This window comes from Medicago sativa, chromosome 3 (assembly GCF_051527215.1).
Source record: "Medicago sativa cultivar Bolivia chromosome 3, Bolivia_mono, whole genome shotgun sequence".
Classification (NCBI taxonomy): domain Eukaryota; kingdom Viridiplantae; phylum Streptophyta; class Magnoliopsida; order Fabales; family Fabaceae; genus Medicago; species Medicago sativa.
Window position 1 is genome coordinate 28011314 of NC_140751.1, and position 13466 is coordinate 28024779.

A 13466-nucleotide genomic window follows, 5' to 3' on the forward strand; every position below is an offset into this window, starting at 1 on the left:
AAACTTTTTGTCAAAAGAAAAACATATGTTCTAAACTTTTTCAATTATCAATTATGATCATTTAAATATATTAACCGCAAATAATTAAAAGAAGTGGTCTTGCTCAAATAACTTATTCACAACATTATTATTCTTGGACACCAAATTTGACGATGATATAGGTCCCTTGGATTGCTCAAAAGTCCCTCAACCGATCGGGTTGTAACTCGCACTCGTCTTTTTTTGGTTGCTCAAATTTTGAGTTTGTTGCTAATTAGGGGAATTCTTGTAGTGTAGTTAGTAACTCCCGATCAACATTTTCATAAATGTGAACAATTTGAGGGGTCTATTGAACAACCGTCATGTGTTGTGGTGGTTGGGTTAAGTCTTTGTTTGGGTCCATCCACTAATGTAGCATCGATTACATTAATCATACTTGGACATCCATTTTTTTACACCCGCCTGATATATGGTTAATCACGTTAAAAAATATGTTAATTTATCTCACTAGATGTGATAAAATGCAGTGAAATTATTTGGTATTCTCAATACACCTCTTGGTAATTATATATTTCTTAAATTGATTTTTTTTTTTTTTTGGACAGAATATTTCTTAAATTGATCTATTTACTTATTAGGTAACATCAGCATATAAAAATAAAAGGTATAATACAAGGACTTGGGTTGTAGTAGTTAACATCAGCATATAAAAATAAAAGGTATAATACAAAGACTTGGGTTGTAGTAGTTAGTGAATAATTGTATGAAATATCATATTTTACACTGCCGGCCTAACTCCACATAAAATATGACATGCATGAGCCGGCATGTTTGATTTAAAAGTATATTAAGTTGGCTCTATCTTCTCAAATTTTTACTCTTTTCCATATTCTTTTATTTGTTTACTTAAATCCACAAATGCCAATGGCAATTTTTAATTGAACCGTGTTTTGTTTCTTACCATTGGCGAGCTTTGCTTTCCAGCTTTCCGATTTTGTTTCTTACCCCCAACAAAAAAGTCTCCTTGGTCTACCTTTACTATCTGCACGGCCAAACATCGAAAAACAGTCCTATTGCAGTTACTACTATCCTTGAATCTTCATAGCTATTAACTTTCTTTGCTCCTTACTTGCAATCTCATTTCAAACTTTTCCTTGCTGCTTTACTTTACGAATCAGATATGGCTGCAGCTTTGGTGGGAGGTGCGTTTCTCTCAGCTACCATTCAAACCATAGCAGAGAAGCTTACCTCATCAGAGTTTCGTGGTTTCATAAAAAACACAAAGTTCAATTACTCACAACTGGCTGAGTTGAAAACAACACTGTTTGCTCTTCAAGCTGTGCTGGTTGATGCAGAGCATAAACAGTTCAATGATCTTCCTGTCAAACAATGGCTTGATGACTTGAAAGACGCAATCTTTGATTCTGAAGATTTGCTCGACTTAATAAGCTACCATGCCCTGAGGTCCACGGTGGAGAGCACACCAGTTGATCAGCTGCAGAACCTGCCTTCAATTATAAAGATCAATTCCAAGATGGAGAAGATGTGTAAAAGACTGCAAACTTTTGTCCAGCTGAAAGATACACTTGGCTTGCAAAGAACTGTAAGTGGTAGAGTTTCTTCTAGAACCCCTTCAAGTTCAGTGCTAGATGAATCTGTCATTGTGGGTAGGAGTGATGATAAAGATAGACTCGTCAATATGCTTGTATCAGATATTGGCACAAGCAGAAATAATAATTTAGGTGTTGTTGCAATTGTTGGTATGGGGGGCGTCGGTAAAACGACCCTTGCACAGCTTGTTTACAATGATGCAAAAGTTGAACAACATTTTGATTTCAAAGCCTGGGTTTGTGTATCAAAGGATTTTGATGTTGTTAGAGTAACCAAGTCTCTCCTTGAATCTGTTGTTAGAAATACAACATCAGCTGGCTCAAAGGTTTGGGAAAGCAATGATCTTGATATCCTTCGAGTTGAATTGAAAAAGAACTTGAGGGAGAAAAGATTTTTGTTTGTGTTAGATGATTTGTGGAATGACGATTACAGTGATTGGCTTGAATTAGTAGGTCCACTCAATGATGGAAAACCCGGGAGTTCGGTGATTATAACAACGCGCCAACAAAAAGTTGCAGAGGTGGCACACACATTTCCTATTCATGAATTAGAACCTCTATCTCATGAAGATTGTTGGTCTTTACTCTCGAAACATGCATTTGGTAGTAAGGTCCGTGATCACGGTATATACCGAAAACTAGAAGAGATTGGCAGGAAGATTGCGAAAAAATGTGGTGGATTGCCAATAGCTGCAAAAACACTTGGAGGACTTATGCGTTCAAAGGTAGTAGAGAAGGAGTGGACTTCAATCCTGAACAGCGACATATGGAACATACGAAATGATAAAATTTTGCCTGCTTTGCATTTGAGTTATCAATATCTTCCTTCTCATTTGAAAAGATGTTTCGCCTATTGTTCTATTTTTCCAAAGGATTACCCACTTGAGAGGAAAAGATTGGTTTTATTGTGGATGGTAGAAGGCTTCCTTGATTATTCTCAAGGCGAATATGCGGCGGAGGACCTTGGTGATGATTGTTTTGCGGAATTGTTATCAAGATCATTAATTCAACAATTAAGCAATGATGCTCATGAAGAAAAGTTTGTCATGCATGACCTTGTCAACGATTTAGCTACATTCGTATCAGCAAAAAGTTGTTGTAGACTTGAATATGGCGACATCCCTAAAAATGTTCGTCACTTCTCGTATAACCCCGAATTCTATGACATTTTCATGAAGTTTGAGAAATTATACAATTTCAAATGCTTGCGAAGCTTTCTATCCACTTACTCCAGTTCGTACAATTACAACTACTTATCCTTCAAGGTGGTTGATGATTTTCTACCATCACAAAAAAGGCTGCGCGTGTTATCACTATCGAGGTATACAAACATCACTAAATTACCAGATTCAATTGGCAATTTGGTGCAATTGCGGTATCTAGATATCTCCTTCACTAACATCGAAAGCTTGCCTGATACAACATGTAACCTTTACAATTTGCAGACCTTGATTTTATCAAACTGTAAGGCTCTCACTGAATTACCAATACATATTGGAAATTTAGTCAGTTTACGTCACCTTGATATAAGTGGGACTAACATAAGTGAGTTGCCTGTGGAAATTGGGGGACTAGAAAACCTTCAAACTCTCACACTATTTTTAGTGGGTAAGAGACATGTAGGGTTAAGTATCAAAGAGCTCAGGAAATTCCCAAACCTACAAGGAAAACTTACCATCAAGAACCTGGATAATATTGTTGATGCAACCGAGGCACACGATGCCAACCTGAAAAGCAAGGAGAAAATTGAGGAGTTAGAGCTAATATGGGGAAAACAAAGTGAAGACTCGCAAAAAGTGAATGTTGTGCTTGATATGTTGCAACCACCAATAAATCTGAAGAGCCTGAATATTAACTTGTATGGTGGGACAAGCTTTCCGAGTTGGTTGGGAAATTCTTCGTTTTCAAACATGGTATCCATATGTATAAGTAATTGTGAATATTGTGTGACACTTCCACCCCTAGGGCAGTTACCTTCTCTCAAGGACCTAGAAATACGTGGTATGGAGATGTTGGAGACAATTGGCCTGGAGTTCTATTATGTGCAGATTGAAGAAGGCTCCAATTCTTCCTTCCAACCATTTCCATCCCTTGAGTGTATAAAATTCGTCAACATGCCAAATTGGAATGAATGGATTCCCTTTGAAGGCATAAAATTTGCTTTTCCTAGACTTAGAGCTATGAAGTTACATGATTGTCCAGAACTAAGGGGACATTTGCCTACCAACCTTCCTTCCATAGAAGAAATTGAAATATCAGGTTGTTCTCATCTATTGGAAACATCATCTACTTTGCATTGGTTGTCTTCAATAAAAAAGTTGAATATCAATAGACTAGGTGAAAGGACACAATTGTCATTGCTTGAGAGTGATTCTCCGTGTATGATGCAAGAAGTAGTTATTTGTGAATGTGTTAAGTTATTAGCTGTGCCAAAATCGATTATGAGAAGCACTTGTCTTACACACTTGGAACTCTATTCTCTTTCTTCTCTCACTGCATTTCCCTCAAGTGGTCTACCCACTTCATTGCAATCACTTAAAATTCAAGAATGTGAGAATTTATCCTTCCTTCCTCCTGAAACGTGGAGCAATTACACATCACTTGTGAGGCTTGAGTTATGGTGGAGCTGTGATGCACTTACATCCTTCCCACTTGATGGTTTCCCTGTCCTCCAAACACTTTCGATACAGTATTGTAGGAGTCTGGATTCGATTTATAATTTAGAAAGGTATTCAACTCGGTCGTCGAACCTCGAATCACTTAGAATCAAATCCCATGATTCAGTTGAATTATTTGAAGTCAAGCTTCAGATGAACACGCTCACGGCTCTTGAAGAGTTGGCCTTGGATTGTCAGGAGTTATCATTTTGTGAAGGAGTTAGTCTACCTCCAAAATTACAATCAATTGATATTCGGTCCCAAAAAACAACACCGCCGGTTACGGAATGGGGTCTCCAAGATCTGACCGCTCTTTCAAGATTGATTATTGGAAAGGGTGATGATATATTTAACACCTTGATGAAGGAGTGGTTGCTACCCATCTCCCTTGTGTCTCTATATATCAGGTATCTCTCTGAAGCGAAGTCGTTTGATGGAAATGGGCTTCGACACCTCTCCTCTCTCCAACATCTCTGTTTTTGGGATTGTAAACAGCTTCAGTCATTGCCAGAAAGTTGCCTCCCTTCCTCACTGAAATCACTTGGATTGTATGATTGTAAAAAGCTCAAGTCATTACCAGAAGACAGCCTCCCTGACTCTCTTAAGAATCTGGTCATTGGGGATTGTCCATTGTTAGAAGAAAGGTATAAAAGGAAGGAACATTGGTCCAAAATTTCTCACATCCCTGTCATAGATATAAACTACCAAGTCACAATATGAGGACAAGTTGTGTTCCCGTTTTCAGGTACGTTTTCAAATCATCTCATGGGTGTGTGTTTTTTTTTTTAATTACTAGTGGTAAGAAAAGCTTTGGCCCACTGCTTTCTTATTTTGTTCAGAATGAAACATCAATAAATTAATGGAACAAAATGGAAGTAGATTGATTAATAACGAATCCTGTCTTTTTGTATTTATCGGCAAAGAACGATAAAATGGTAAGATATATAATTAAGTGAAGGGTAAAATTGGTAGAAAAAATACACAGTAGTTTTTATCTGAGGTCAAAATACACAGTAGTTTTTATCTGAGGTCAAAATAAGATGTTTTATAATGTCCAATATTTTTTTTATTTCTGTGGATTGTTCATGTTCCTATTTTAATGAGATTTAACCAATCTTTTAATCGATAATTTAAATAATATTAACTAATCTTTTTATAATATTTCTGTGGTGCACAAAGTATATTGTTATAGACATGTATTCTCTGTATGAGATTTGATGGTCTCTCAATGTTAACTGGATTCTAAATGGAATTTGATCATTGTTTTCTTGTACCAAATTTCTTGAAATATATAGTTAAAGAAATTTCACTTCCTGAATCATTCCATTGAAACTGTTAGTGTTAGCTTTTTAGCATTTTATTGATTGAGCTGTTACTCAATATTTTATATTTTGTGCTTTCTTTTCAGAATAAGCCTGATAAATGGATGAAAATCAGCTCACTTGATGAAATGAAGACAAAAGTGGGAAAAGATTTTGAATTCATGATTCTTCTTGTAAGCTTGTTTTAGAGGAGCCAAATGCATCATGATTGGATTTACTTAGCTAGTATTACTTATATATTTTCTTATCATTTGACTTCAACTTTGTATATTCTTCAATACTATCACAGCAGGGTTTGTAATTTTCTTATATATTTCTTAACAACTTTGTATATTTTTCAACTTTGTAGATTCATAAATGTTGAAGCGCTGAGAATTTCTTAGAATCCATGTTGTTTTTGGTTCTTAATATTAGCAACTTGTTTGAGTGACATAATAAAGATTGATGCATTCAATAAACATATTGTACTTATCAACTAGTTTTTTCTACAACTATTAATTAGTTTGGGACTTTTCTGTAATACTTTTCAAGTCATATCAGATTACTTGTTTCTATTTCAAGTCGTATCAAACTCGTATCTCAATGATAGATACGAGTTTCACAATTGTGTCATGGAATTTAAAATACGTCCTATAAATGCTACAAAGTCAAACTCGTATCTCATGGATATATCGTCTATTTCATTTTATGTTCCTATTCATAAATCTTAATCAGAAAAAAAAAATTCTATACAACATAAAACTTTAGACTATCTACAAGTGAATTTGTTTGCAATTTTGACAATGCAATGCCATGAATCTGTCAGATTCTCTCCATTGAGTCCAAAGTATAATCATACTATCTCTTCTTCTCTCTTGTTAAGTGTGTTAAGAAGCTTCACAACCCCTTGCTTCACCAGCTGCCTCTCAACCATCTTCTCCGGAATCATTTCAGATCCTGGTATAATCTCCTGCATTATATCATAGTAAAGATTATGACTAATAGCTAAGAATTTGTAGTTTTTCATATATAATAAGAATAAGAATGTGTAGTTCTTCGTATAAAATACAAATGAAATTATCGAACCTTCAGTATTAAGTTGCTTTGATCAGCGATAGCTCTGTCCAATGAAATTGGTTGTCTACTTCTTTCAGAAACAAGTTTTACAGTTGAAACATTCACATTGAGAACCTCAGCAATTTCATTATATGTCGGCTTCCGCCTCAGTCTTCGTCTTAAGACATTGTTAGCCTCTGCGATTTTTGCAACCATTCCATACTTTTCTCCCTATATATAAGAAACTAACCAAACATTCATAATAAACAGTCTACTTCTTAAATCTTGTAGTAGACTACCATAGAAGTATTGCATAGTAAGACAGTTTATTGATCAAAACAAATAACAATAATTCCTTAACAGGTGAAACTATTGTATGATGTTTAGATTCGATGGAAATTGCTCCGGTAGTCATTTTGAAAAGCATTGCTATGGACAAAGTTGATCTTTTATAGTTGTCAGTGGTTAATTTACTTGGTCACCATTTTTAATAATATTTTAATGGGGGAACCATATTTATTTTAAATGTTTTTCTTGCCTCGACAATTATGTTTAGTTTTCTACGCTGAATATATAATTATTGTGAGTTAGTATTGGTTTGAAATTGCGAAATCTTTGAAATAAATTGCAATTATAACTGTGACTGAATTTTTCATTTGGTGTCATGTTCTTTGTTTTGAACGTTTTCATTGATATTGTTAGTGTTATGATGGAAAATTGTTCTCTGCAACGAAGAGATAATGTAACATGTGAGTTAAATACTCATAGTAATTTAAGATCATTACAGTTTGTTTCAACAAAGAAATAATGCAGCCTATGAGTTTAGTGCTCGTTGTAACTTGAGATGGTATCATCTGCCAACGAAGAGAATATGATATATGTGCACATTGTGGAATGAGATAAACGACTAATGAGATTCTCAAGTACACATGGCAATCTTATGGCCTAATATACAATTAATGATTTTCTATATTGTTATAGCAAATCAAAACCGTTGGATCATTGGATGCATAGCCTCTCAATAAAATATCAAATTTGTTTAAATGCACTGCCTTAGCAATCATTCAGTTTTAATGCAAAATCACCTGAAATTAAGCAAGGTCAAACGTAACATCAAATTAATCTGATATCAAATCAAATAAATTCAAAATAAAGCTATTCATTTTCAACTCTGACATTTAAAACAAATTGAAAACAATTATTATACATTATCAAATTCAAATTGTTCATTTCCCCCAATCCCTAATTTCAAATATCCAATCCAAATTTTACTATATAATGTATATGTTAATGTTAAATTGATCAATATTTTGTAGCGGCCTCCCAAACTCTTATACCTTCTTTTAGTAATCTCTTTCATTAACCCAGTTAACTAAGGTCTGACTTTTTTTATTTGCATTGTTTGTATAAGTTTCTTTTCATGTCGTGTATCACGATAATCATCCATTTTCATTGGACTTTTTTTTTTTTATCCATGGATTCCAGTTTTCTATTATTTGTTGATTTTTAATTATGAAAAGGTAGTGAATACCATTTGTTTGTGATAGTTCTTTTTTATTGTTGTTTTCATTATTGTTTAGGTACAATATCCATGTGATTGATTCAATTGATTCTGCTATAACATGTATCTTTAGGTTGTGCTTGATTCAACTGATTCTGTCAAAATTTAATATTGAATCAAAATTTGACTAATTCCTTTTGCGAGAAAAAAATCAAAATATCTTTTTTTAGAGGAAAAATTTAATTTTTACAAGAATGATTTACTAAGTCATCCGTCAATCAATTTTTTTTTCATGTCATTCGTTGTGGTTACTTTTTTTTTTGAAGACATCAAAATGGAATATATTAACACCGGGTAAGAAACCACCTTAGCACAAGATGTACTAAAGGGCTACCCCAAAAAAGAACAGTCACATAATATTTACAAAAGTACGGTCAGTCGATACCCAGACATAACATAGGGTCCGACCACCACATCTGAGTGCCATTCACAAACGAGGCATTATTAGCCTTTTCTAATAATTGTTCTATGGTGGTTTGCGTATTATTAAATATTATGTTGTTTCGTTCATTCCAAACCACCCAAACACAAAGTAACCACACTAGCTGAAGGAAAGATCTGTGCATCCTTGAATAACTTGAACAATGAATAAACTGGAAGAAATGCTGACAGATATCATTAGGATCGACACCTGAAACACCAATCCACGATCTGACGTGCCCCCATAGAGGACCGAAACTGTCACAATGAAGGAACAAATGTAACGCTGATTCGTCGTGACCACAACCAGCACCACACTCCGCTAACTCGGCATGGAGCATACCTCTTCTAACAAGATTAGTCTTTGTTGGCAACCTGTCCCGAATCAACCGCCACACAAAGATGGAAACCTTCAAGGGAACCTGCTTATGCCAAACAAAATCATTCATGCCTCCCGCTGTAGTGTTGTTTGGAGAAGTCAGAATATGATAAACACCGCTCACAGTGTAACCCCTTTGGATGTCTGGGTTCCACTGTCACCTATCAGAAATATCAGTCTGCAAAACAATATTATTAAGAAGATTCCCACACTCCTCTACCAACACCTCCTCCCAAGCCCACAACCTCCTCCTCCATCTCCACGCCACTCCCCCTTCCTCCCATCCTAGAGAAAACATCTCAGCCACCGTACAAAGTTTATTATTCGATAAATCAAAAAGGCAACTAAACCGAGTACGTAACGGCACATCTCCTAACCACCTATCATACCAAAAGAAGGTACTAGTGCCATCACCCACCCCCTTCGTCACCCTCTCTGCAAACCAACCCCCATCAATGTCACATATCCCGTCCCTATTCTTCGCTACCTCCCTCCACCAAAAAGAACCACTCCGGCCCCCGACCTCCAACCTCCCTGCCTCCTCACCATACCGCGCCACCAACACCCTATGCCAAAATCCCTCTCTATCCAACAACATATCCAGCACCACTTTCCTAATAAAGCATTATTAAATTCCCTTAAATGTCTCACCCCCAACCCTCCATACTCCTTTCGTAAACAAACCGAGCTCCAAGCAATCCAGGAAATTTTCCTGTTATCCTCACTCCCTCCCTAAAAAAAATTATTAAAAAGAGATTCAATGATAGAGATTATACCTGACAGAGCTTTGAAGAAAGAAAGAGCATAGACAGCTGTTATACCCTAATTTTGGACCTAAAAATACTAGCTCAATTCTTCTTTTCTTGCATTTCAAGTCACTTGAATTTGTCCTTGATCAATTGCACCTTCCTCTGCATCTTATTTCAATGTTATTTGCAAAATTCATGAAAAAGGGTATTTTAGTCATTTCCTGCATTCAAATTCATTTTAGTCCTTTGAAAATTGTTTGAATCTTTCCAATTGGTCTGAATAAGTCTTTGTTTCAATCCCAGGCTAAAATCCATTTAAAAAAAAAATCACAGTTGAAGTCATTTTGAGTCAGTTTAGCCCCAAGGGGCATTTTAGTCATTTCCTGTGTTAAAACTCTGTTTAAATCCCTAAAACTTGTCTATGAGTCTTTTCATTTAGTCTGTATAAACTCTCGCCTTAATTCCCTGTTAAAAACCATTTTAAAATTGCATCTGAGACATTTTGAGTCATTTTAGTCCCTAGGAGCATTTTAGTCATTTCACACAAAATTTCGACAGAGAGAGGTTACTTTGAAGTACCTCATTTAAGTAATTGGTTCATTTTAGTCCATTTTGTGTTTTTTTTATTATTGGTTTCACTTTACGTTATTTTCCATTTCCCAATTTTAGTTCAATTTTATTTTTAATTTTCATTTTAGTCCTCAAGTTCCTAATAATTGCATTTTAGTCCCTAAAGTCTTTTTTTATTTTGCATTTTGGTCCATTTCCTTTATTTCAGTCCTTTAAGTTTTTTTTTTAATTTACGGTTAAGTCCTTTAGTCCAAAAGTTTGCAGTCCAGTCCTTTTTTTCAAATTTACAGATTGGTCCCAAATTTTCAAAAAATTGCAAAGAGGTCCTCAAAGCAAAAACTCAGCAAGGCCAAATTTCTCAAGTCCAAGCACAGGTGTCGTATGTTCATTGGATCAGAAATCACAAGTTGGCCTATAAATACAAGCCAACTCATCACAAGTGTCAGAAAGAATCAATCAATAATCAGAAGCCACATCATACAAACACGTAGCCACTTTCTCTCTCTTGGCAGTTAGATCAAAATCCAGAAATAACCAAGAACATGAAGAACATTCATCAAACCCTAACTTTACCAGAATCCAATTAAGCTCAAATTGAAGCAATTTCTTCACAGTTCTCAGAGATTCACCACTGAATCATCATCATCGAACTTTAGAAACTGCAATTCAAGCACGAATTCGAAGAATTCGTACGATCACAGTTCGGGGAGGTGAGAAGAAGAGGGAATCGAAGCAGAATCACATCAGTGAAGAAGAAGAAGAGAATAACTGATTTATTTTCAGTTCAAGAACTTACCAGAAGCACTCGCAAGGATCTTTTGTTCGAATCTCCGAATTAAAACCAGGTATTCCTCAAAACTTCTTCGTTTTTCATCGCAAAAGCTCAACGAAGATCCACAAACACAAATAAACGGTGAATCGAAGAAGAACTTTGAAAAGATTCGAAAAACTTCTAAACGAAACCCTAAAAATGTAAATCTTCAAAGATTCACCGTTTATTTCGTAAATCCAGGCTCATAATCATCATCAGTGAAGAAAATAGTGTAGATTAGGGTTTCATTTCAAGAAGTTACGAAGAGATTCGAAAACCTAGAAACCGAAGGATTCAAGCGTAGATCTGCTCCTATCAAAGCCTCGTTTCAAAAAATCAGTTTTAGAATCATAAAGAGGAGGCAAAGACGAACATAACGGTGTTAAAATTTTCAGAAAAACACTCAGGTACGGCGGCGCCACCGGCGGGCCACCGTACCTGCACCGTTGTGCTCGTCGGAGAAGACGACGGAATTTTAGAGAGAAGTGAGAGCTTCTCTCACTAGATTTGAGAGAAGAGAGAGAAAGAGAGGTGAAGAATGAGATTGGACCGGCCTCCTAAGTATTTAAAGGAGTGTGAACCAGACCGGTTCACCTGAACCAGTCTGGTTCACTCCTGAACCTTGTGTTTGCACCGTCTGATCTAGGGTTTCAGGAACTGGATCAATCCAACGTCCCTGGTGCGTTTGGATGATCCAGGATCCATTTTCCTTTGGGCTTGGGTTATTTCCTTCGTTTTTCCTGTGTTTTTTGCTATATACACCCATATATTTGCTATCTGAACCCTTATGTTTTTTAATTTTCTTGTAAAAATTCCAAAAAAATTACCAGTGTATTTCTTGATGTTTCTAGTTGTTTTTTGATGTTTTTATATGTCAATGTTGATTTGAGAAATAGGTGAAAATATTTGTGCCCTTTGTTAGTTCAATATGTTCTTTTTTCATTAAAAACTTTGTGAAAATTGCCAAAAATAATTCCCATGTGTTTCTTGAAGTATGTGTGACATTTTGTGATGATTCTACATGGTCAAAATGGATAGAAAATATAGGTGATCTTGTTTGTGATGTTTTGGTGTTTTTTGTCAACATGTGTGAAGTTTTTTTTTTTTTTTGTATAGTTTGATTCCAACACTTGATCTCATGATGATTGATACTTAATGAATCAACTTTGTGATATGTTTGTCCCTAGCTTAGTGTATTTGGTACTGTTTGTGAATGCAATTTGTTAGTTACTTGCTTTACAAGTCATGTAAATGTTAGTATGTGAAAATAAAGTGCCAAGTGTGCCTAAAAATATATCATGATCCTTGACTTGAATATGCCCTATAATTCTCACACTCATAATGCAATGAAGCCTTTGAAAATTGTTATGATAGGAGAATTATAGGTCATGTGCATATTGAGAGGTTATGGTGAATTTTTACTACACTTTGACACTTTATTCTTGTTATTTTTGCTATTCTTTGTTTAGTATTTCCTTGCCTATCTTTCTATCATTTTATGCCTTATTTTTACTAACCATTTCACTTCATGTTTCATTCATCCATAAAGCATCTCATCCTCCATCTTCTATTCTTGGTCTTTATTTCAAAATTCATGCAAAAATTAGAATGTAACACTTAGGAATTTTTGTACTTTACTTTTGTGCAATTTTAAATTCTTTCAAGACCATAGCATGTAATTAGGGCATGATGTAAAGGACAATGGACTCTAATAATGTACACCGACACAAGCACCGACACATGCACACACATCACATAGATACTTTAGATGTATGTTTAGGGTATGCATGCCTTAGATGTATGTTTAGGGAATGTATGTTTAGATGTATGTCTAGGAACTTTAAAACTTAGCCAAAAATCTTTTTTTCAAAGAAATATGAACAACGTCACTCAAATCATTTTCTAAATAAACCTTGGGATCAAATCCCATTGAATTTTCCTTTTATTTTCTTAAACAAAAATCTTAACAAATTCTTGATCATACTTAGACCTTTTTGCAAAATAACTAATTCAACCTCACAATTTCACAATCTTATGCCCTTGAGGCCTCTCTCTCTCATTCTTCAAATTCCAATTTTCAAACTTAAAATTAACCAACAAAAACAAAAAACATTTTTTGGAAGAGAACTTCGGTGGATTTGATCCCTTAAAAGGGTACGTAGGCAAGGAAACAATATTCCTTCAATTCAAATAAAATAAAAATTCAAACACTTTCTTCTCCCTCCAATTCTTGACTTAGTAAGCTCTTAGGTGTAAATATCACTTTTCAAATAGCATTTAAAAATAAAGCGCGCGCGTAGAAAGTAAAGACGGTTCCTATAGGATACTATAGTCGTTATGGGTGCCTAACACCTTCCCGTAGCTAAAACAACT

General features: G+C 35.2%; 1 protein-coding gene and 1 pseudogene across 2 annotated transcripts; one reads left to right on the top strand and one right to left on the bottom strand.

Moving 5' to 3' along the window:
• Positions 1–941: 941 nt before the first annotated feature.
• On the top strand, positions 942–5953 carry LOC146936897 (putative disease resistance RPP13-like protein 1 pseudogene; annotated as a pseudogene). Its single transcript, XR_015030777.1, has 2 exons — positions 942–4991; positions 5655–5953. The product of XR_015030777.1 is annotated as a putative disease resistance RPP13-like protein 1 pseudogene (transcript).
• Positions 5851–7254, bottom strand: LOC146936898 (RNA polymerase sigma factor sigD, chloroplastic-like). Its single transcript, XM_085751460.1, has 2 exons — positions 6634–7254; positions 5851–6517 (listed from the first exon to the last, which is right to left on the bottom strand). Exons 1-2 carry the CDS (start codon positions 6817–6819, stop codon positions 6401–6403), a joined length of 303 nt encoding a protein of 100 aa, XP_085607586.1. The 5' UTR covers positions 6820–7254; the 3' UTR covers positions 5851–6400.
• Positions 7255–13466: the final 6212 nt, after the last annotated feature.